We start from the raw sequence: 23,276 nt of genomic DNA, 5'->3' as shown, positions 1-23,276 counted from the left end.
GTTTTGAGAAAGGTCTTCCCACTGCCATCAGGGAGGTGACCCAGAGGGAGCAAAAGTGAGGGCATGGAGGGAACATGTGGGAGATGACAAACTGGACCACGGTGGGGCCATGATGGGGGGAGGGGACAGGTGGGAGAGACATTCAGGAGGCCGAGTGGACAGGCTGTGGAGCGACGGGCCGTGGGAGGGGGTCCAGCGTGAGGCCCTGGGCTCTGACCACAATGACCGGCTTCCTACCTCGTAGTAGATGCCGTTTTGGTAGCAGCCGCATTGCTGGATGGGCACGCAGGCCTGGCCGTTACTGAGGAAGCCGGAGTCACATTGGCAGCCCTCGGCACAGCTCTCCGGGCACAGTGGGGAGGCGCTGAGTGCCGAGCAGCTCAGGGAGCAGGTATCTGCGCAGAGCTCATAATGGCTGTTGGGGGGGCACTTCATCGCTGCAAAGTGGGGATATTGGTCAGAGCTCCCTCCCAGGGGCTCTGAGGGAGGGGCTGCAGGGCCCAGTGTCCTGCCCCTTCTGTGCCTCAGTCTCCCCACCCTCTGCCCCTTGTTCTTCCCTTCTCTGCCCTCTACTCACGACAGAACGATTCGGTCCTCCAGGACTCAACGTGGCCTCCGGCCGCCTGGCAAGCACTCACGTAGGCATGGATGTTGCTGCAGAGAATGCTCTCGTTCCCACCGCCCAAGCAGAGGTCAAAGACGCAGTCTTGCAAGGGACCCTGGGGATCGACCAGCTTGTGGCAGGCGGCCAGCGGCCCAGTGGGGCTGGTGAGGAGCCCACAGAACTTCTCCTGCTGGTACTTCTCCTGCAGCTCAGGTCTACACTCCAGGTCCGAGTTACAGTCCCCGCCGGGCTTGCAGGTGGGTGGCGGCAGGCAGGGAGAGCCTGGCACCGCCTCCTCCCATGAGTTGCCGAACTCGGTGGGGTTGCCTGCCTGTGAGCCGTCTGGCTTCCGGAAGTCATCCTTGGGGTCACCATTGTAGTCCCCACACAGGCCACACAGCTGCCGGTAGTAGTTGCCTGGGATGGTGACCCGCACGTTGTATACGAGGTCGTAGGCCACACGCAGGCCAAAGTCGGTCTCGATCACAGCGTCCGAGCCGTGCTGGAAGGCACGGACCCGGCCCTGGGCCAGCGTCACGGGAAACCTCATGTCCACACCGTTCACCTGGGAGGCGGGATAGTCCACGCGTCAGGGGCACACTTTGAGAGGGCAGACCCTCGTCGAGCCCCTGCCTGACACTGGAGATCCGTGTGACCTCACCTCTCTGGGCCTTAGTTTCCATATTTGTAAAATGGGGAGCATGGTCGAGTCTTTGTAGTGGGTGGAGTGGTGGTCTCCAAAGGATATGCCCCCCCAGAAGCCCTGAATATGACCTCATTTGGACTAAGAGTCTTTGCAGATGTACTTAGGGTCATGATCTCAGGATCATCCTGGATTAGGGTGGGCCCTACGTCCAGTGACGAGTTTCCTTATGTAATGATAAGAACCAGAAGAGGAGATAGAGAGGAGAGGCCACGTGGAGACAAAGACAGGGAAGGTGGCTGTGAGCCAAGGAGCACCTGGGACCTCCAGAAGCCGGAAGAGGCAAGGAAGGATCCTCCTCTAGAGCCTTGCCAATACCTTGAATTTGGACTTTGGGCCTCCACAACAGTGAGAAAACACATTTCCGTTGTTCTAAGCCACCGTGCTTGTGGTCACTTGTTACAGCAGCCACAGGGGAAGCTCGTACAGGTCTCGAAGGAGTAACATGCTCACCAGCTACCCCTAAATTCACCACTTACTGATCAAGAACGCAGCGATGGACTCCAGAGCCACTGGCCTGGGTTCCAACACCGCTCTGCCCTTTACTCTTTCTGTAACTTTGTGCAGGTGAGGACCCCTCGCTGGGTTTCTGCTTCCTTATCTACAGAGTGGGGTCCAGAGGGTTGCTGTGGGGATTAGATAAATTGATATTTGTACTTTACAAATTCTGGCACAGAATGGGTGTTCTGGGAGCATCTGCTACTGTGATGAGCTACGGTCGGAAGATTTTATTTTGACAAGTAAGTGGGTGCTGAGGCTTTTTGCTTTAAGCATCAGTGGGTGGAACATTAGGCTAATGGGAAATGAACATCAGACCCCCGAGCCAAGAACCAGTGGTTTTAACTGAAGGCTGCTGGGCACCAACAAAACCTCATTAATCCACCCCTGATTAACATGCTTGCTCATCCTTCCTTAATACAGACACGATGAGCATCGGATTCTTTTGGAAGTATAAGGAACCAGAGGAGAAGGCAGAAGACACAATCCTGTCTGAGGCTCCCCAAAACATAGTCACCTGCCATACTTCCCAAGCAGGGACAGGGAGCAGTTAAGGACAAGTGACCTATTCTGTGCCTCAGTTTTCTCATCTGTAAAGCGGGTATAATAATAGTTTCCACCTCAAGGAGAAGCTGGGGGATTCAGTGAGATGCAAATAACACCAACCACTCATGTGTATTCACAGCCAACTATATGTCAGGTGCTATCCTAGGAGCCTGTGCTACCTCAGGGACTCGATTAAAGCATCTAATGCACGGCCAGTGCATACGGGCACCTGAAAAAGTCAGCTATTTTTCAGCATCCTCATTGCCCATACTGCATGAGCACAAGGGTCATGTGCCTGCCTTTTAGTGAGATCTCTGGGGCGGCGGGGGTGGGGGTGGGGCGTGGAATCCCTCCAGCTTCCATAGGAGACCAAGTGCTTCTCAGTCAGAGAAGCACCATGGTGTGCCCAAGGTCCAGCGTGCAGTCTCCTGGCATGCTGTCCTGGATTCAAGTTGTGTCTTTGCTGGTGGACTTTGGGCCAATGATGGGACCTCCCCTTCTAAAGAATAAAGCAAATCATGGTACTTCTGGCAGCAAGGACGAAATGACACCGTGGATGTGAAGTGTTCAGCGGCCAACAAAGTCAGGGATCAGCCGAGTAAAAACCGTAGCTACTGTTACTGTTGTTGTGGTGGTTGGCGAGGGGTGAGGGGGTCACCCCCAGATTGTCCTGTGTCCTTGAACCTTTCCCATCCCTGAACTTGCCCAGCCTCTGATTGCATCATGTCGCTGGCCAGGATACCAGGGAGGTGGCTAGGGCAGGAACAGAGAAGGTGCAGGGGAAGGGAAGAGAGGGTGGGAGAGATGCTCAGAGGGGACAGTCAGAGGCAGGGAGAGGAGAGACTAAGGAGCAGACAGAGGGTAAAACTGAGCCACGTGGGAGCAGGTCCCAGGTCCCCAAAGCCTCCTTGCTCCTTGGCTCCCCACTCAGGGCTCTGACTGGCACCTCCTCTCCTCGGGAACCCTGTGCCTTCCACATCCACTCCCAGATGTGAGCGCCGCCCCTGGACCAAGTGCTGCCCATGTCCCACCCACCCAGCGCCCTCTACCCCAGGACCCCTCCCCTTCATGATCCGCCCCTGCTCTTACCGTGACCTTCCACTGATTTTGCTCCAGCCGTAGGGTGAAGTTAGCCACCTGGACAGTGATCACCCTGGTCACGCTGACTCTCCCATTGCCCCAGGCCACATTCTCCTGCAGGACGGCAAACGACTCCAGGCCCGGCCGGGTCCCGCAGGTCCGAGCCAGCACGTACACGCAGGTGCCCATGAAGTCGAAGCGGCGGCCGTCGAAGGTGGTGTAATGGGGGTCTCCTGATGCTTGGCAGGTGGCAGAGCCCACGGCCACGCAGCCCAGAATGCCACCGGACGGCTGGCAGGCCTCATGTGGGCCACAGGTGGAGGGCTCACAGGTCACCAGGCCGCCCTCCTGGCAGCGGCACAGGGAATCACACCCTGGGCCGGGGTGGAAGGTCTGGCCTGGCGGGTGGTAGGCGCCCTGGTATATGCAGCCACACGAGGGCAGGGGCACGCAGGACTCACCACTGAGTGCGAAGCCCTCATCACACACACAGCCTTCGTGGCAGTCGGAGCCGCAGCCCCCAGGCACTGGGAGGTCTCCGCAGGACAGCGGGCAGCCACGGGAACATGCCTCGTAGTGGCTGTGGGGCGGGCAGCTCAGAGCTGTGGGGAGAGCAGCCGTGAGCATCCAGGGTCCCTGCTCCCTGGTGACACACACGCAGGCACACGCATGCTCCCGCGCTCACACGTAAGCCGGCCAGCTGCAAGGAACCCTCTGTATAATCTATGATATGATCTTCCTGGGGGGGCAGATGATATCACAATTAACCTGGTCCTGATAAATAAGATTCAACTCCAAATTAACTGTGGTTTGTGGTTATCTGTAATGTCTTCAATGACATATTGTAAACACATACGTGCAGGTACAGTGTGTGTTTAATCTATGCAATGTACTCGTGAATGCAGTGGTTTTGACTTCTTCCTTCTCTAGTAGAGATATAGTAGTAGCAAATTAAAATATTTGGCCCGTGTTGTGAAGAGGAAAAGAATAATAATTCCTAGTCCTATCTCCAAACTCCAGTCACTCCAAATTATAAGACAGGTGGTTTCCTTGAAACAAAATAAAAAAAACTAAAACTGAGCCAAATAAAGCCTCTGTGTTGATATGATAGTCACTTGTGGCCATTTAAGTGTAAGTTAATTAAAATTTAAAAAATAGAAGATTGGGGCAACTGGGTGCCTCAGTAAGTTGAGCGTCCTACTCTTGATTTCGGCTCAGGTCATGATCCCAGGGTTGTGGAATTGACCCTGGCATCGGGATCTCCCTCTCTGTCTCTCCCTCTCTCTCTCTCTCCCTCTCTCCCAAGCTTGTTCACAAGCTCTCTTTCTCTCTCTAAAATTAAAAACAAAACAAAACAAAACAAAACAAAACAAAACATTCAGTTCCTTGGTCACACTAGCCCCAGTTCAAGTGCTCAATACATGACTGGTGGCAACCATACAGGACAGCTCAGGGACAGAATACTTCCATCATCACCAAAGTTCTATTGGAGCACTGTTCTAGATCTCATAACCAGCTTATAAGAGAATCAGGGAATAGAGGGACAAGTTAAATAACACTACAAAGAAGCAACTAGCCAAATTCAGAAAATAGGAAATTCTGCAGGACAAATGACTTTTTTCCCCCCCAATAGATAAATGGTACAAACAAAATGGATAGAGGGACAGATATATGATAAATCAAGTACGGTAAAATGGTCGACTATAGAATCTAGCTAGTAAGTGTATGAGTATTCACTGCAAAATTCTTTCAATCTTCCTATACATTTGAAAAACTTCATAATATTATGTAGGCAGAAAATGGAAAAGAGCTATTATAGGATACAAATGATTTAAGAAAGGGGCACTTGGGTGGGACATGCAGCTGAGTGTCTGACTTTGGTTCAGGTCATGATCTCATGGGTTCGAGCCCCACATTGGGCTCTGGCCCCCAAACCCAAACCCCACTCATGCTCTGTCTCTGTCTCTCTCTCAAAAATAAACATTAGAAAAAAAAATTTTTTTAAATCACGTAAGAAAAACCAACCCAATGCAGTGTGTATCGATCCAGATTCAAATAAACTGAAAAAAAAAACCCACACTTTTTTTTTGTTTTTATTTAGACAATTGGGGAAATTTGAACCTAGGCTGAATTTTAGATGATGTTAAGGAATTAGTGTTATTTTCATTACTGGTAATAACAGCATTGTGGCGTGTTTCTTAAAAAGTGCTATCTGTTGCAGATGTTTACTGAAGTATTTATGGGAAAATTCGTATGTCTAGAATTTGCTTTAAAATATTTCAGCAAGTGGTGCCTGGCTGGCTCAGTTGGTAGAGCATGGGACTCTTGGTCTCAGTGTTTTAAGTTTGAACTCCACACTGAGTGTAGAGATTGCTTAAAAATAAAATCTTAGAATTTTTTTTAAATCTTCCAATCCATGAACATGTGACGTCTTTCCATTTATTAAAAAATAAAATCTTAGGATTTTTAAAATACAAAAATAAAAATAAATAAAATATTTCAGCAAAATAAAAAAATAAAGGGAACTATTGGGTGGAAAGCTGAATCCATCTCACTAAGAGATGCCTTTCCAATACATTCTGTTTTTTATGTTTAATATTTTTATATGTTTTAATATATTTATATAGACATTAATACATTAGTGTTTTATATGTTTTATTAGTTGTGTACTAATGATATTTGCAATGATAACTCATTCTATCTTTTTTTTTTAACACTTAGAGTCTGATGGTCTTAAGAATTTCTAAAAATAATGAAATGTCGTTCACACGTGTATATGTTTGTGGCAGAGAAGTATGATGGGGATTGGGACAGACTGATGACAGCTGCCCCTTCTTCTTGGCTTGGCCATGGTGCTGGTTTTGGCCAATGGGATAACAGCAAATGTGACGCCAAGCAGAGGCCTGAAGTGTGCTTGCCTACTGGGGCTTGTCCACTCTCGCTGTGCTTTGGAACACTGAGACCACTGTGTGAAGAAGCCTGTGCTCGCTGGCTGGAAGATAAAACCAAGTGGAGCAGGGGTAAGCCATCCTGGATGAGGTCCCCCAAACCAACCAGCCTAACAACTGCCAGCTGTGTAAAATCAGGCCATTGTAGACCCTCCAGCCCCCATAGAACTGTCAGTAGGACTGCAGTGATAAACCATGCTGGCCCAGATTAGGAGAATAGCCCAGCCCACAGACTCATGAGAAATAATAAATATTTGTTGTAATCCACTTTTAGCTTTGGGGATGTTTGTTACACAGCAAAAACTAACCCATGCAATGATTTAAAAAGAGACTTTCTGGAGCACGTGGGTGGCTCAGTCAGTTAAGCATCTGACTTTGGCTCAGGTCATGATCTCACGGTTTGTGGGTTTAAGTCCCACATCAGGCTCTGTGCTGACAGCTCAGAGCCTGGAGCCTGCTTTGGATTCTGGGTCTCCCTCTCTCTGCCCTTCCCCTGCTCTCACTCTTTCTCTTTCTCTCTCTCAAAAGTAACATTAAAAAAAAATAAAAAGAGACTTTCTGGGGCACCTGAGTGGCTCAGTTGGTTAAGCATCCAACTCTTGATTTTGGCTTAGGTTAGGATCTCTTGGTTCATGAGATTGAGCCCCATGTCGGACTCTATGCTGACAGCCCTAAGCCTGCTTGGGACTCTCTCTCTCTCTCTTTCTCTACCCACCCCCCACTCATGCACATGCACACACTCTCTCTCAAAATTAATAAGACATTTTTTTTTTTAAAGAGACTTCCATGTATATGAGTATATTACATTAGGTTATATTCTGCTGGAACTAAAAACCATTAGATGGTCACTTTGGGAAAGCATGAATTTTTTTCCTGTTTTCTCCCCCATTATATCTTCAGTGCCCGGAATATAGTAGGTGTTCAACAAATATTTGTTGAATGAATGAATGAATGAATGACTGATTATAAGTTGAAGGAGAAAAAGAAATGATGTAACATTCATGTATTTATCATGTGTATTTCAACAGATGATGTGATGTGTACCATCCAGGCAGATACTGTAAATGAGTGAAGTAGGCCAGATGGTGACCAAGAAAAACTGGAGAGGGGACCAGAACCAGGCTTCTTCTAAAGGCAGCATTGCTACTCATCTCTGAATGACAGCTGCCATATGGGAATTAGATGCAAGGCCACCAGATATTTTTGGTCATCTTACAAATATTTACTGCAACTGTGCCTTTCTAGCTGTACGTGATCCTGGGCATGTAACTAACTCTTTCTAAGCCCCTATTTCCTCATCTGTTAAATGGGTATCACCACAGTCCCCACCTCATAATACTTTTGTCAGAGTTACGTGAATTAATGATACTTATAGATCATCCTATCTATAGGTATCCTAGAGACCCCCCAATACCTTTACAAGGCTGAGCCCCCCCAGTTGTCACTCCTGGTACTCACGGCAAAGTTCCTCACTCCTCCAGGGGTGCACGGTGGCCCCGGCAGCCTGGCATGCAGCAGCATACGTGGCCAGTGCATCACACAATGGCCCAGACTGGCCTGGCAGCAGGCAGCGGTCATAGACGCAGTCACGCACAGTGTCCTGTGGGTCCAGCTTGCTGTGGCACTCCCGGAAGGGCCCCTCAGGGTCGGCAAGGATCCCACATTCCTTCTTGCTCTGCAGCTGCTGGGCCACTAGGGAGTCCAGCTTGGGACAGTCACCCGGCTCGGTTGCCCCACAGCCTGGCCTCGTCTCCTCCTGCCAGCTGTTCCCGAAGGCCAGCGCGTTGGCAGCTTGGCCTCCACCGCGCAGGGCCAGATCATCACCTGGGTTCCCGTTGAAGTTCCCGCAGAGCCCGCAAAGGGCCCCAGCATAGCTGCCGGGAACCTTGGCAATCACACGGTTGTTCCAGTTGTAGGTGACAGTCAGGCCAAAGTCTGTGCGCACAACGGCATCTTGGCCCTGGCGGAACACCTGCACCTGGCCATCTGCGGCCTGGAAGGGCAAGTACTGAAGGACGCCATCCACCTGGGTGGAGATGAAGGAGGTCCACGGGGTCAGGGTATTCATGGTTCTGTGTCCCACCCTTCACTTTACTTCACTTGGCTCCAAATATTCTCAACTCCTTGCTGTTCTCTTGAGCACGTTCTGCTTCGTTCCACCTCAGGGCCCTTGCACTTGCTATCCCTCTGTCTGGCACACCATCTACCTCTCTTCAACCTTCAACTATCGGCTCAAATCCAAATCCGATTTGGCCTTCAGAGCCTTCAGAGGCCTTCAGAGCCTACAGGCCTTCAGAGCCTACAGGATCTGTCTCCTCATTACCTCCCTGATCTTCCTGCCTCCTACTCCCTCCCTCCGTCCTGCTCAGTATGTTCCAGGCACACTGGCTTTCTTGCTATTCCTCCACTTGTCTCAATTTAGTCCAACTTCAGGGTCTTTTCGCTTGGCCGAGAACATCACTGACCACTTCGCTCCTGGCTGCGTGTCCTGCAGCCTTCAGGACGGCGCAAATCCAAGCCCCTTCCCTACAAGGTCTCGTTTAACCTTGGCTCTGTCCACCTTTGTACCCGCATCACCTACCACATTGCGCACTCAGCCTCCTTGCTGTCTCCCTGAACACATCGAGTGCGCTGTCACCTCATGGCCTTTGCACTTGCCTCCTCCTAGATACCCCCCCAGTACTCTTTCCTTGGCCAACGCTACTTCATCTGTTAGGTGTTGGCTTTGATCCAAATCCCTTATGGTGGCTTAAAAGGCCCCAGGTGACCTGAGCCTCACTACTCTCCAATCTCTTCTCCAGTACTGCCCCGTTCCCCAGGCCTGCGACGCCAGCCACGAAGCCATTTTGATCTCCTGAAGTCAGCAAGCTCAGCCCAGCTTCAGGGCCTTTGCTGTACCTTCTCCTTGCGACATTCCTACCCTCTTCCCCATCCCCATTCTCCGCCTGGTTGCCTCCCCATCACCCTTTACGTCTCCACTTAAAACAGAACCCCTCTCCCACCAGGCCCTGCTTGTTCCCACTTTTCTGACCTCATCTCCTACCACCCTCTCTGCCCCGTCTCTCCAGCCTCGCTCTCCGGTGCAGCCACACTGGCTCCACGCTGTTCTCCTGAGTCTTCAAAATCCGTCCAGCCTCAACCTTTGCACCTGCTGCTCCCTCCTCCTCGGAACCACCACTCTTCACTCTTCCTTGTCCTTCAGGTTTTGTTTTAAATCAAGACCTCTATCGCAGCTGTCCCCTACATCATCCCCCTGCCCCCATTCCAGCCCCATGGACCTCCAGGCTGTTCCTCTACCCCTCATGTTTGTTCCTGCCTCAGGGCCTTTGCACTCACTGTTCCTTCTGCCTGGAGTACTCTTTCATCTACTTCTGTCCCTATCTGTTCCATCCCTTTCCTCAAGAGCAGCAGTAGGATGTAGTGGTTAAGAGTATGGTCTCTGGAGCCAAACAGCCTGGCTACAAATTGTGGCTCTGTGACTCATTAGCTGTGTGACCTTGAATAGATGACTTAGCCTTTCCATGCCTCAGTTTTCTCATCTAACTATTTCACAGAGTTGTAGAGATTCAATGAGTTACTATATGTCAAGCATTTAACACCTAGGAGTAATGTCATATATTGACTATTATTATTCCAGACTCAGAGAGGTGGGAACATAAATATCAATCATTTGTTTATCCAGAAGTTTCTCTATGCCAAACACTCGGCTTTATGGGCAAAACTTCCTTTAATGCAAGGCCGTTCTGAGGACTACGACTTAAGGCCTGTAAAGGGTTTAGGGGTGGTGCCTGCCACATGGAAATTTCTTTCAGTTTTCCATCCATTTCCAATTCATCCTCCTCTCCAGGGCGCAGGCCACTGTCTAAAACTGTTCAATGACTATTTACTAGAGTTGTGAATCTTACAACCCCACCTCTGGACTTTTATCTTCTTTTTTTTTTTTTTTTAAAGAGAAAATCACTGGTTCTTGACTTCTGCTGCGTGGTGGACACGCTGACAGAAGACAAAACTAAGACAAAACCTGGAGACAGTCATTTGGAGACACAGTCACACAGCCAAGGAGAGGCAGCACCGCCTGGCTCGGGGGCCCAGGACTTAACCACTGGCCACAGGATCTTTTAACAGATCCCCAGCCCTACCGGGGGTTCAGAGCCCCACTCCTGAAGGGGGATTTCCTGCCCGCCTCCCAACCACCCCGACCCGCGTCGCTCACCAGCACTTTCCCCGGGTACTCCCGGCGCACCGCCACCTTCACTCCGCGGGCCTCCACGCGCACGGCACGCGTGTAGCTCACGGTCTGGCTGCCCCGGTGCTCGTTTTCCACCAGCACCCGGAAGGCGGGCAGCCCCGCGGCCTGGCTGCACGAACCGGCCAGCAGGTAGGTGCAGGTGCCCATGAAGTCGAAGCGCCGGCCGTCGAAGCTCACGTAGTGCGGGTCCCCAGACGCCTGGCAGCTCCCGAAGCGGTCGGGGTAGCAACCCAGGAGGCCGTCCTGGACGCGGCAGCGCTCACCCGCCGGGCAGCCCTGTGTGTCGCTGCAGCGCACCTGCTGGGTGGCGCCGTCGCAAGTGCAGCGCCGCCGGCACAGCTCGTCGGCCCATATCTGCTGGCCCGGGGCGAGCGGGCGGCCCTGGAAGATGCAGCCGCATGAGGAGGCCGCTACGCAGCCGCCACCGCTGGCCACGAAGCCCGGGAGGCACACGCAGCCCTCCACGCACGGGCGCCCGGAGCAGTTGGACGGCGTCGCCTCGGAGTTGCAGGTGGCCGGGCAGGCGGGGCCGCACCGCTCATAGCGGCTGTTGGGGGGACAGGACAGGGCTGCGGGGAGACAGAGACGGGGGAGGATGCGTCAGGCCAGCGCAAGGGTGTTGCATTGATGCATTGGCGGCTCCGTTTCCTGGCGGGGCGCCCTGCCCAAAGCGCTCTACGGGACTTCCCTCCCCACATTCTGCTCCTTCCCCAGAGCTCCGCATGGCACTTCCATCCCTCCAGGTGCTGGGACCCCAAACCTCAGAGACACAGTTGACTCCTTTCCTTCTTCATTCACAGACAACCAATCTGTCAGGAAGTCCTGTGAGCTCCATATTCAAAAATCTATCTAGAATCTGCCCCCTTCTCTCACCACCCCCCACCCTGGTCCAGTCCCTTCCAAGCAACCTTCTTCTGGTCTCCCCCGGCCCCCATGCTACCCCTACAGGCTGCTCCTCACAGACAGCCAGAGGGACCCTGTGAATGCCTGTGATGCCCCTCTCCTGCTCAGAGCCCCCTTGTGGTGCCATCTCAGGGGGAAGGCTAGAACCCTCCTGGTGGCCCATGAAGCTCCCCATCACCCACACCCATCACCTCCCTCCTCATCTCCTCTCCCTCTCCCTTTGGCTCACTCTGTCCCAGCCACAGAGGCTTCCTCACAGGTCTTCACGCTCCCACCACAGGGCCTTTGCACTGGCTGGCTGTTTCTGATGCCTGTACTGGCCTTTCCTCCGAAAGCAGTGCAGGATGTGGTTAAGAGAAAGCTGCTGGAGCCCGGATAGCCTGGGTTCAAATCCCAGTCTTCCCTTCCTAAGCTGTGTGATTGTGGACCAATGACTCCATTCGCTCCCTGCCTCAGTTTCCCCATCAGTAAAATGAGATGATAATAGCACCGACCTCACAGGGTGGTGAGGGGTAAATAAGTTAACCTATGCAGAGACACCCCACAGCATCATTGTTACTCAGCTCACTCTATTGCCCTTTGCTGCTCTCAGCAATGATGTCACCTGTCCAGAAAGGCCTTCCCTGAGCACCCTCGTCATGAGCCTCCCGTTTCCTCTTCTTACACGAATGCCATTTCTTTTGCTCTTTGAAGACGTTCCATAGTTTACTGCTTACTGTCTGTCTCCCCCACTGGAATATGAACTCTGAGAGCAGGGATCTGATCTGCCTCAATCCCAGAGCACAAAGGACAGGGTCTGGTCCACAGGAGATGCCCGCTCATTCAGAAATGAATGCATGGGTCAAAGAACTCACTGGTTCCTCCTCTGCACCAGGCATTGGGGAGCTCGGGAGGGCGGGCGTTTACTGGGCAGTGAGGACATATAGGAGTGACCAAGATAAACCCCACATGGCCACAGTGTCTCCCCCAGACTTGCTCCTCCTCCGGAGTCTCTGTCTCAAGCCCTAGGCCTGAGCCTGGGCACCTCCCCTTTCCTGCACACTAGACTTTCTGTCTCCAGAAAAATTCCTTGGGAGCCTCCCAAGGGCAGGGACGGGTGTGTGCTGGCCCCCACTGTGCCCATCGCCAGCGGAGGCATGGGGCCACAGAGGGGCTCAGGGAATGCCTGTTGAGTAATTGAGTGAGTGAATGAATCATTAAGTGGATGGACGCCCGCACTTTACCCAGAGGGCATCGGGGAGCCTCGAAAGGAATGCAAACGAAGAGATGTTCACATTTCTGCTTCGGGACTCTGAGGACTACGTCTCATGCCGGCTTCTGCACATGCCCCTCTCTCATTCCCAAACCCACTTCCTGCTCCCCCTTCATCTGCCTAGTTGAGTTCCTCCCACAGGCTTCCGATCAGGCATCCCTTCCTCTGGGAAATCCTCCTTGACCCTGCCAGGCTGAGTTGAGAAGCTTTCCTGGTCTCCCGTGCCCACCCTGGAATTCCCCCATGCTGGCCCTGGCCACTCTGCCTGTGCCTCCCCGAGCCCAGCAGGGACCGCTTGGGACTGTCACCGGCTAGTGATGTGTCTGCCCCAACCTCGGGCTCACCGCGGGCACCGTCTGGCCATCTCGGCCATCCCTGTGTTCCTGGCATGGTCCGGCTTCAGGCTGAGCCACACGAAGTGCTCAGACATTGAACAGATGCAAAGAGACCCCTGCCTTCCCACCACGTGCTCCCAGTCCGCCCCGGGGCATCACTCACGACAGTTGGCTGGTGACCTCCAGTCGCCGACAGAGATGCCGTGCTCCAGACAGGCCTGGGCGTAGGCGCTGAGGCTACGGCACAGGCTGGACCGGTCCCCGTTGAGCACACACAGGTCATACACACACTCCTCCAGGAAGGGCCGGGGCGGCAGTGCGCTGTGGCAGGCAGCAAAGGGGCCGTCGGCCTGGGTCAGCATGCCGCAGAGCCGGTTGCCCTCGTAGTGCTGGGCCTGGCCTGGGGTGCACGAGGGACAGTTGTTTTGGCAGCCATCGTCACACAGGTAGTCCCCGTCGTCCAGCTTCCAGCTGTTGGCGAACTCCACGGCGTCCGGCGCCTGCTCCGAGTCGGGCGTGAGGAAGTCATCGGTGGGGTCGCTGTTGTAGTTGCCACACAGTCCGCATACCTGGTCTCGGAAGCGCTCTGGCAGGCTCAGGGCCAGCTGGCAGTCCCAGTCGTAGGTGACCACCAGCCCGAAGTCCAGCTCCACCACGGCCCGTGTCCCACTCTGGTACACGCGCAGGCGACCCTCGGCCAGGGATACGGGCAGGCGCGAGCGCTGGTTGTCGATCTGTGGGGGGAGGGGTGGGTGGTCAGATCCCGTGTGGTCCCGCCCTCGCCCCTTCCACCCTCTCTCTCGCTTCCCCTGCTCCAGCTGGGATTCCTTCTTCCTGCTGCTTAGAACGGCGCCTGGTAGGATCGCAAGTGCTCAGGACGTGAAGGCACTGCTGCATTAAATGACCATTCACTGGGCACTCCCTCTATGCCTGGTCCTGGCCGGGAGATCACTGAGACACCCCAGAGCCTGCTCTCGTGGGGCTCCCAGTCCAATGAGGGAGACAGAACTGTCACGAGATCAGAGCGACAGATCAGGGTGATCAGGACTGGGATGGTGGGCGCACAGGAGGCTGTGGGAGTCTAGAAGAAGAGCCAGACCCAATCTTGCAGGTCAGGGGAGGCTTCCTGGAGGCAGGGACAGCTGAGCTGAGCTGAGCTGAGCTGAGCTGAGCTGTAAAGGATCAGTGAGGGAGAGCCACGGAGACAAGGGGAAGGGGATTCCTTCGCAAATATGCTAAGCGGAGAGAGAGTCTGGCCAGTCCCTTGGGCCCAGTTTCCTCTTTCTGCATGTTTCTTCTTAATTCCTTCTTCCCATATGCTTGTCTTAGTCAGGAGGATGGGGTATGAAAAAAAAAAAAAAGGAACAAGAGGCAGAGGGAGACTGCAGGAGAAAGGTCCAAAGGTAAGATAGATCTTCATTTGGTCAGTGGGTCAGCAAGGCCTCTGTGAGCCCTCCTGTGTGTCTGCGTCCGTGGGCAGTGCTGTGGACGCAGCCGTGACTGAGACACTTACAAGCTCTCAGCCCAGGGAACCTAGTCACCTCCATTTTTCAATGATACAAGTAATATTTGTTCATTACAGAAAACTTACAAAATGCTCATGAGCAAAAATCGGGAGAGGGAAATCACTCATATTGCTGTGGACACACACAGGTGCATTTATAAATCCTGCCTGCCAGGGTTTTTTTCTACCTTTTAATTTATGTAATTTTTTTCCTTTTAAATAATGAGGCCATGTTGAAGTCCCCATTTTATGAAGCCCTCATTTCTCCTAGCAATGTTTTGGGGACATCCTATCATGATTCTTTTAAAAAAAAAACAACTTTTTTTTAGTTTGTTTGTTTATTTATTTACTTAGAGCACAAGTAGGGAAGGGGCAGAGAGAGGGAAAGAGAGGATTGCAAGCAGGCTCTGCACGGTCATTGTGATAACACATTGCGAGCCCAACGTGGGGTTTGATCCTATGAACTGCAAGATCATGACCTGAGCCGAGATCAAGTTGGACGCTTAACTGACTAAGCCACCCAGGTGCCCCTAATGTTTATTTTTTAATTTGTTATTTTGGGAGAGAGAGAGATAGTGTGGGCAGGGGAGGGGCAGAGAGAGAAGCAGAGAGAGAATCCCAAGCAGGCTCCATGATCAGCACGGAGCCTGACTCGGGGCTTGATCTCAAGATCAAGAGATCATAACCTGAGCTGAAATCCAGAGTCAGACGCTTCACTGACTGAGCCACGCCGGGGCTCCTATCATGATTCTATCAGGAGCTCTAAACCTCTGTCAAGTCACTGAGCTCTGTAAGGATCTGACCAACGGAATAGGCCCTCTCTCTCTGAAAAACTGCCCAGCATGTGCACAATTCCTCACGTAAATTCAGGAATTTGAACTCCCTCTGCACTTGTGCTCAATCCCTCTAGATCTGGAGCACACCTACTTGAATCTGCTTACTTATTCATCTCACAGAATCACCGGCACACTCGCAAAACGAGGGAGGTACCAGACTATTCAGTGCTGTGCTGTTTGCCATCATGAAAAAAAGCATCCATCCGCGGGGGATTGAGTTGAATGAATGAGGAGGCATCCATCCAATGGAGAACCATGCAGATGTAAAAGAGAGAGAGAGAGAGAGCGCAGAGGCTCCCTTTATGCTGATACGGAAACAGCTCTAAAAGGCACCACTCAGTGCACAGCAAAGTGCAGAACAGAGCAGAGGGTACAGTGCTCTTTGCTAAGAAAGGGGAAAGGTAAGAACGTATTGTTTACATTGCTTGCATTGTCATAAAGGAACCCTAGGTGAACCCTCAGGAAATCAGTAAAACTAGCTACCTGGGGGGAGCAGGGGCAAAGCAGATGAAGATGGGAATGAAAGCCAGACCTAGGGGCACCTGGGTGCCTCAGTCGGTTAAGCATCTGATGACTATTGATTTCGGCTCAGGTCATGATCTCATAGTTCATGGGTTTGAGCCCCATGTAGGGCTCTGCTCTGACAGCTTGGAGCCTGCTTGGGATTCTCTCTCTTTCTCTCTCTCTCTCTCTCTCTCTCTCAAAAATAAATAAATAAACATTAAAAGAAAGAAAGAAAGAAAGAAAGAAAGAAAGAAAGAAAGAAAGAAAGAGAGAGAGAGAAAGAAAGAAAGAACGAAAGAAAGGAAGAAAGAAAGGGAGCCGGGGCACCTGGATGGTTCAGTCAGTTAAGCATCTGACTTCAGCTCAGGTCATGATCTCTCAGTCCGTGAGTTTGAGCCCGGCCTCAGGCTCTGCTTCAGATTCTGTCTCCTTCTCTCTATCCCTCCCCCCACTCACACTCTGTCTCTTTATCTCTCTCTCAAAAAGTAAATAAACATTAAAAATTAAAAAAAAAAAAGCCAGACCTTTTGCAACAAGCCCTGTTTGTTCTGAGCTACGTGAATGCTTTACCTATTAACAAAAAATTAATCGCAGCATCATGGAAGAAACTCACAAATATTGTGCAGAGCAAAAGAGGTTTTACACAAAAGTCTTCTTACCCTGTGTGATTCCATTCATGTGAATTTCTTAAACACACACACGCAAGTTCTTGAACAGGCAAAACTAATCCATGGTGGGGGGAAAAAAATCAGAACTGTGGTTGCCTCTGGGGGTGGGTTGGAATTGTTTGCGAAGGGGAATGAGAGAATGTTCCAGAATGATGAAAATATTCTGTTTGCTAATGGAGGTGTGCATTGCACATTTGTCAAAACTCCGTGACTTGAGATTTATGGATTTTATTACGTGCATATTTGGTATCAAAAGTGAACACAACAGTGTAAAAATATTGTATAAGGCAGAATGGTGAAGAGGCTAAGCATAGTGACTCAGAAGCCAGACTGCATCTGAGCCCTTGGGAAGTCTGTCATCTCCCTGGACCTCAGTTTCCTTGTCTAGAAGTGTTAATAATAATAATAATGTGGGGGGCGTCTTGGTGGCTCAGTCGGTTGAGCGTCTGACTATTGATTTTGGCTCAGGCCGTGATCCCAGGATGGTGGGGTAGAACCCTGTGGTCCGGCTTGGCGCCAGGCATGGAGCCTGTTTGGGATTCTTTCTTTCCCTCTCCCTCTCTCTCTCTGCCCCTCCCCTGCTCATGCTCATGAGTGCTCTCTCTCTCACTCTCTCTCAAAAAAAAAAAAAAATGCCTACCCCCACAGATCGCTGTGAGCACTCAATGCATTCATACATGGAAATCACTAAGAAACAAATCCAGGATATAATAGGTGCTCACTAAATTTAGTGTTTGGTCGCTTAAGAAATTTCCCATTGTTGGACATTTTGTAGCCTTTTTTTTTTCCTGTTGCTATTACAAGCGACATTGGCATAGACTTTTTTTTTTTTTCTAAACCATATTTCTGAGTATCCTTTAATTTTCTACAAGTAGAATTGCTGGACAAAGGGGATTTAACACTCGGCCACAGATTTTCAAACTCCCCCCCACCCCGTCTCCACACCCTCCGCCCCAGCCTTTGCCTCCTCCTTCTGACTGGAGGCTCACAGGTATTCAATCTGAAGCTTCTGGGTACTCACTCGGACGAAGCCAACCTCCCCGCGGACCACCGACACTGAGTGGCTGTAGGCGCGCACGGTGACCAGGCCCACATAAGAGACGCGGCGGCTGCCTCGGTGCTCGTTCTTGGCTTCCACACTGAAAGCGGGCAGGCTCTGGTCCTCGCTGCACAGCTCCACCATGGTGTACAGGCACGTGCCCATCATGTCGTAGCGACGGCCATCGAAGGTGGTGTAGTGCGGGTCACCCTGGGCGCGGCAGGTGGCCATGGGGACCGCCACACACTGGGCCTGCCCGTCCACCACCTGGCACTGCTGCTGAGGAGTGCACTGCACATCTTGGCAGGAGGGCTCCTGGGGCAGCACGGCTGGGGGCGGGGGGCGGCAGAGAAAGAGTCAGGAGTATCCTAGCAGGTGGGAACCGTGGAGCTCTCCTGCTGCGGGGAGTTTGGGCAGTGGGCCCACGACTACCCATTTTAGAAGTGGGGAAACTGAGGTCTGGAAACTTACAGGGAGAGAGCCGCCCAGGGATGACCCAACCCCATGTATTCTGATCCCCTGGTTTGACACAGCTCAGCCCAGAGGAACTGGAAGGTAGTGGAGAAGGATCATCATGGAAAGGTTAATTGGTGGGTTTTCTGTCCCCATTTCCCCCTCCCGTGCATCCCCACTCAGGTCAGAAGGCTAAGGCATCTTTATTTTTTTAATTAAAAAATTGTTTTTAATGTTTATTTTTGAGAGAAAGAGACGGAGACAGAGTGTGAGCGGGGGAGGGGCAGAGAGAACAGGAGACAGAATCCAAAGCAGGCTCCAGGCTCTGGGCTGTCGGCACAGAGCCTGACACAGGGCTCGAACTCACAAACTAGGAGATCATGACCTGAGTGGAAGTCGGACGCTTAACCAATTGAGCCGTCCAGGTGCCCCCTAAAGAGTTGTTTTTTTTTGTTTTTTTTTGTTTTTTTTAAAGGAAGACAGAGACTGTTCATCACAACAGAAATGACTAGGGATCTGGCTGCCCGTGTTAGAATCCTGGTTCCACCAATGATATGTGCGGGCACTGGTTGAGTAATTTTAAACTCTCTGTGCCTCAGTCTCCTCATTTGTAACAAGGGAGTGATAACAGTACGTTCTTCACGGGGATGTTTGGGAAGGAGGGTGTTGCCAGGCTCAAATAAGCTACAACATAAGTAGGGGTTGGCCCCGGCGTTAACTGAGTGTTCCCTGTTATGATTAATCACCCACCCTTCCCCATTTCTACTATTCAAGCCCAAAGTGACTCTTTAAAGTTGAGGGACTTCCATGCCCAGGGTCCGAGGGGGCATTTTTGCCAGTGCAGGGAATCCTAATGTCCAGGGTCCTAGCTTGAGGCAGGGGGTCCACACAGGAAGAAATAGCTCTTCCCTGCCTCCCTGCCTTCAAAAGTTCTTGTTTTCTGTCCGCTCATAATAACTTACTAGATACCCCCTAAGAACTTTACAAATGTTAACTTATAACCCCCTCACTACAGTCCTGTGACAGTTATTACCCCTGTTTTACAGACGTGGAAACTGAGGCCACAGAGGTGAGGTCACACAAGCAGAGGTGGGATTTGAACCTGGGAAGTCTGAGTTTAGCATGTGTGACCTCAGATACCACACTGTACTGTCTGGGGGCCGTTCCTCCATGCGCTGAGCCTAAGGTTACACGTAGGGCCGGGTCCTAAAGATTAACTATGTTAATACATGCAAGGCACCTAGAATGGTCTCTGGTATATTGAGAGGTAACTCCTCCCAACACGGTAGCCATTGTTATTATTATACTTCCAGACCTCTTGAGCTGGGGTATAAACATTCCTATAGGAAGTGGGGGAGCGGTAGTTAGCAATTGGTATAGTTGCTAAAATATCAAAATATTTCTGGGGTGCCTGGGTGGCTCAGACGGTTAAGTACCGGGCTTCTGATTTCAGCCTCAGGTCATGATCTCAGGGTTCGTGATTTCGAGCCCGGCATCGGGCTCTGTGCTGACAGTGCGGACCCTGCTTGGGATTCTGTCTCTCTCTCTCTCTCTGCCCCTCCCCTTCTCGCTCTCTATCTCTCCCCCCCCCCCCCCACACAGGTCCCTCCCTCCAGGCACCTTGGCTCTTCCCTAGGACCCTATCTCTAAGCCCCCGGACACCATGGTGGCTTCTAAGACCCTGCTGCAGTGGTCTGGCCGGCACCAGCATCTCTCTGACTGGTTGGGACCTTGGATCTTACTGGTCGCTAAATATTTAGCAGTTCCTGGTAGGAGAGGGAGGAGTTGGGAAGCCTTAGGGAAGGGAAGGACGGCAGAGGATGGAGGTGAGGTGGGGACAGCCCAGGGGAGCCAGGAATCCACAGGGGAGCAGGTGGGTGGGAAAAGGGAGGAGCCGAGAGAGCCCGCAAAGGGGCCCCAGGCTCATTTCCCATCACTCACTTCGACCGCAGACACCTGCTGTCCCGTAGCTGATGGCGTGGGCCAGCCCGAAGGTGAGCAGCCCAAAGTCGGTAGTGGCCTCAATCACGTGGGTCCTGTCAGTCGTGCCGAGGTCCACTTCCGCGAACGAGAACTCACTGCCTGGCACAGCTGTCCACGAGAGATCGGTCCCCAGCCTGCGCCCCTCCATGGTCAGCTCGTTAACAGCCTTCGTCCGGGCCACCACCACTGCCACGCCCTTAGTGCCTGGCACGCTCTTCACCACGTAGGCAGGGCAGTAGGCCGCCATGTCTGGGATCAAAGCCAGGTGGGGGTCATAGGTGACTCCATCCCTCACGGCACCTGTGCCAAACTGCAGGACCTGGATGCCCACATCTGCGGACAGGTAGAGGGGCAGGGATGGCCGGACCTCAAACTCGGCCACGTCGCCTGCCCCGAGCCCGCGGGAGCCGGTGGTGCCCCCCTGCTGGTAGGTCAGCCTCGTGGTCTGGCTGGCCACGACGTAGACCAGATCGTAGCGGCTCTGGGAGGACAGGGTGGGCACCACGTAGCGGGTGCCCCAGGCGGACGTGGGCAGCAGCTGCTCCACCACGTGGTTGCAGTTGGTGTGTCTCTGGACACAGCTGTGGCCGGAGAACACAGCCACGGGGCTCCTGGCCGTGATCTTTGAGCCCGACAATTCAGCTGTGCCCTGCACCTGGGCCACCTGGTAGGGCTTCAGAGTCAGGCTCAGGACACTGCCCACTGCGTAGAACTTGCTCTGGAATGTCACTGCCCCCTCCAGCTGAACGCTGACCGAGGCTCCCGCTGGCCCAGCCACCACAGCGAACTCCTTAACATGCTTGGAGGAGACGCCGGGAGGCGTGACCACAAAATACTCGGTGCCCAGAGCCCGGACGGGCCACAGCCGCGTCAGCTCTGCCGTGTCGGGCTTAGTGTTTACGGCCTGTGCGGAGATGGCGCGGTCCGAGCGGATCACCACCGCGCTTTGGAATGTGTTACTGCCGACCATCTCGGCTTTGGCGCTGATGTTGACCGTGACCGACTGGCCGGGCTTCACCATGACGTTCTGGGAGGTGCCGTCTGCCTGGCTGAGAACGGAGACTGAGGCAGGGCTGTCCGACAGACTGGAGAGGAGGAGTTGGAGATAGGCGCGCCTGTACTCGGGTACGTAGTTCTGTAGGAAGGCTGCGAGGAATTCCACCTCCCTGGGGTCCTGGGGGTCCACTGACGCCCCCTGGGTCAGCCCTGAGGGGGAGAGAATGAGTTATGGGTCTGCTTATCCAATCCTCCCCAGCGGACAAGTAACTGCACTGTGCTTAGATGCCATATTGAAATAGTGACTGGAGCATTCCACACCGCCCCCCCCCTCCCCCCCCCAACCTTCTCTCTTTCCTTTCTCCTTATTCACCTACCGGTCTGTGTGGCTTTGGTTTCCTAAAAGCCTGAACACTTTCAAAGGGGATCTCAAACTCCAAGGCTGATGGGGCCAGGCGAACAATGTGAATGTGGGAAACGATCTGGCTGGTGAGTGTGCAAACCAGAGCATTCATATACCAAGGAAAGCGCGGCGTTGCTACTGGGTTCAGCCTGTTATTATGATGGTTTATGGGCTTTTCTTTTCTTTTCTTTTTATGCCAGATCTTACCATTTTTTCAAGAGAAGCTGGCTCTTTGAATTTCCATGAAAAATTTTCAAATTGGTTTAAGTACTGTGGGGCTCAAACTGCCTGGATTCAGGTGCCTGTTTGATTTCTGTCTTAATAAAACTTGGGGGTGAGTAAAGGGGATAAAGGGAAGAAGATTATGGAAGTGAGGACAATGTGTCTCCTAGAAATAGAGAGGAGTGGGTGCTTTCCAACACCCCTAACTAGGAAGAGATTCTCCAGGGCTGGGAAGAGAAGGGAGAGCAGGGAGAAAGAGGGGGAGGATATCTACAGGGTCTTGGAGAGAGTATAGGGGTTATAGAAGGACTGTCTGTTGAATAAGGAGAGCTGGAAGGATGTCCCAATGTCCCACGGGGCCAGAGAATCAGGGATAATGAAGGCTTCAAAAGTAACTTAGGCAGATGCTGACTGATTCCCATCTTTTCCCCAGTACCCTGGTTTTACCTGAGACTCTAGGTCCTGGGCATAACCCTGGGGAATCCGGCACTAAGCCCTCCAAGAATGACTGTAGTAAAAATTACCATCACCTCCGCAGAATGAGGCTCAGAGTCAAAACGTTGTTTGAGTTACAGAGACAGAGAAAGTGGTAGTTCTCACATACTTAAATTTGGGGACCGCGTTTTTTCTTTGCTTCCTTCTGGGACAGAGAGACAATGGGCAAATTCCACATTTCTCTGTAGAACCCACGGGACCTCTCTCCATCTCGGCTAGCCTGGGGTGGCATTGGGAGATAGGCTCATGGAGGGCGTACGGATGGAGGGTGCTGACCCCGGCAGGCAGCGTGCCCCAGACCAGAACAAGGACATCGATGGGATCTCTGCCCGACTTACCCCACAGGAGGGTTGCTCCGGTCCAGAGCGTCCACCAGCTCAGCAGGGACCCCATGTCTGCAGTGAGGAAAGAGAGGGGGTCATAGGAAGCTAGTCTGGCCCCACTGGCTGGACACTGTTCTGGAGAGGACAGAAGGGCCCAGTTTCAGGACAGGGGCTACCTGGGCACCAGGAAGGCTGAGGCAGGTTGGATCCAAGGGCCAGTGTGTGTATATATAGGGGACTCAGATGTTCAGTGGATCTGGTTGGGGGTGGGGAGAGGGCAGAACAGGGCAAGGATGGGGAGTTGGGTGTCCAGTGGTCTGGGGTTCGGGTGAGGAAGCCTGGAGCCAGGGGCCAGAGTAGGGGACCTGATGTCCCACTTCTAAAGGGGACCCCAGCCTATCTCACCTGCAGGTCCCTGGAGCTGTGGGGCTAGCCCCTGGGCTGGGCTATATAGCAGAGTTTCTTGCCTCCTTGGGCCACACCCTGGGCCATCTGCCAGGAAGATGGTGTCAACTTCCTGGAGGAGGTTGGTGATCCCAGAGCCAGGTGGAATGGGGACCCTGAAGGCCTGGAAAGGGTGGAGGGCCAGCTCAGACACCTGGGTCCTGAGAGGGGTGTGAGAACAGCTGGTGGCTGTGGCCTGGGAACCGGCTGGAAACTTCAGAACTGGAAGGGTGGTGTCCCTGAGGGAAACAGCTGGGGAGCAGGGTGCTGAAGGTCTGGGTCTCCGGG

General features: G+C 52.6%; 1 protein-coding gene across 1 annotated transcript in view; it reads right to left on the bottom strand.

Annotated features, from left to right (window-relative positions):
* The window catches only part of LOC102961218 (Fc fragment of IgG binding protein), a 40,789-nt gene extending 17,797 nt beyond the window's left edge, over positions 1-22,992 (bottom strand). The window contains exons 1-10 of the mRNA XM_042969332.1: positions 22,950-22,992; positions 22,560-22,616; positions 20,064-21,311; positions 17,652-17,998; positions 13,282-13,852; positions 10,593-11,197; positions 7,838-8,405; positions 3,441-4,033; positions 578-1,169; positions 238-437 (exon numbers count right to left, since the gene is read on the bottom strand). Coding sequence (XP_042825266.1) covers positions 238-437; positions 578-1,169; positions 3,441-4,033; positions 7,838-8,405; positions 10,593-11,197; positions 13,282-13,852; positions 17,652-17,998; positions 20,064-21,311; positions 22,560-22,614 — 4,779 coding nt within the window. The 5' untranslated portion in view covers positions 22,615-22,616; positions 22,950-22,992. The remainder of the gene's footprint in view (positions 1-237; positions 438-577; positions 1,170-3,440; positions 4,034-7,837; positions 8,406-10,592; positions 11,198-13,281; positions 13,853-17,651; positions 17,999-20,063; positions 21,312-22,559; positions 22,617-22,949) is intronic.
* Between the last annotated feature and the right edge of the window lie 284 nt (positions 22,993-23,276).

The sequence above is a fragment of the Panthera tigris genome, chromosome E2 (genome assembly GCF_018350195.1).
Source record: "Panthera tigris isolate Pti1 chromosome E2, P.tigris_Pti1_mat1.1, whole genome shotgun sequence".
Classification (NCBI taxonomy): domain Eukaryota; kingdom Metazoa; phylum Chordata; class Mammalia; order Carnivora; family Felidae; genus Panthera; species Panthera tigris.
Note: the sequence above shows the minus strand (reverse complement) of the source record. Positions and strands in the feature narration are given on the sequence as shown.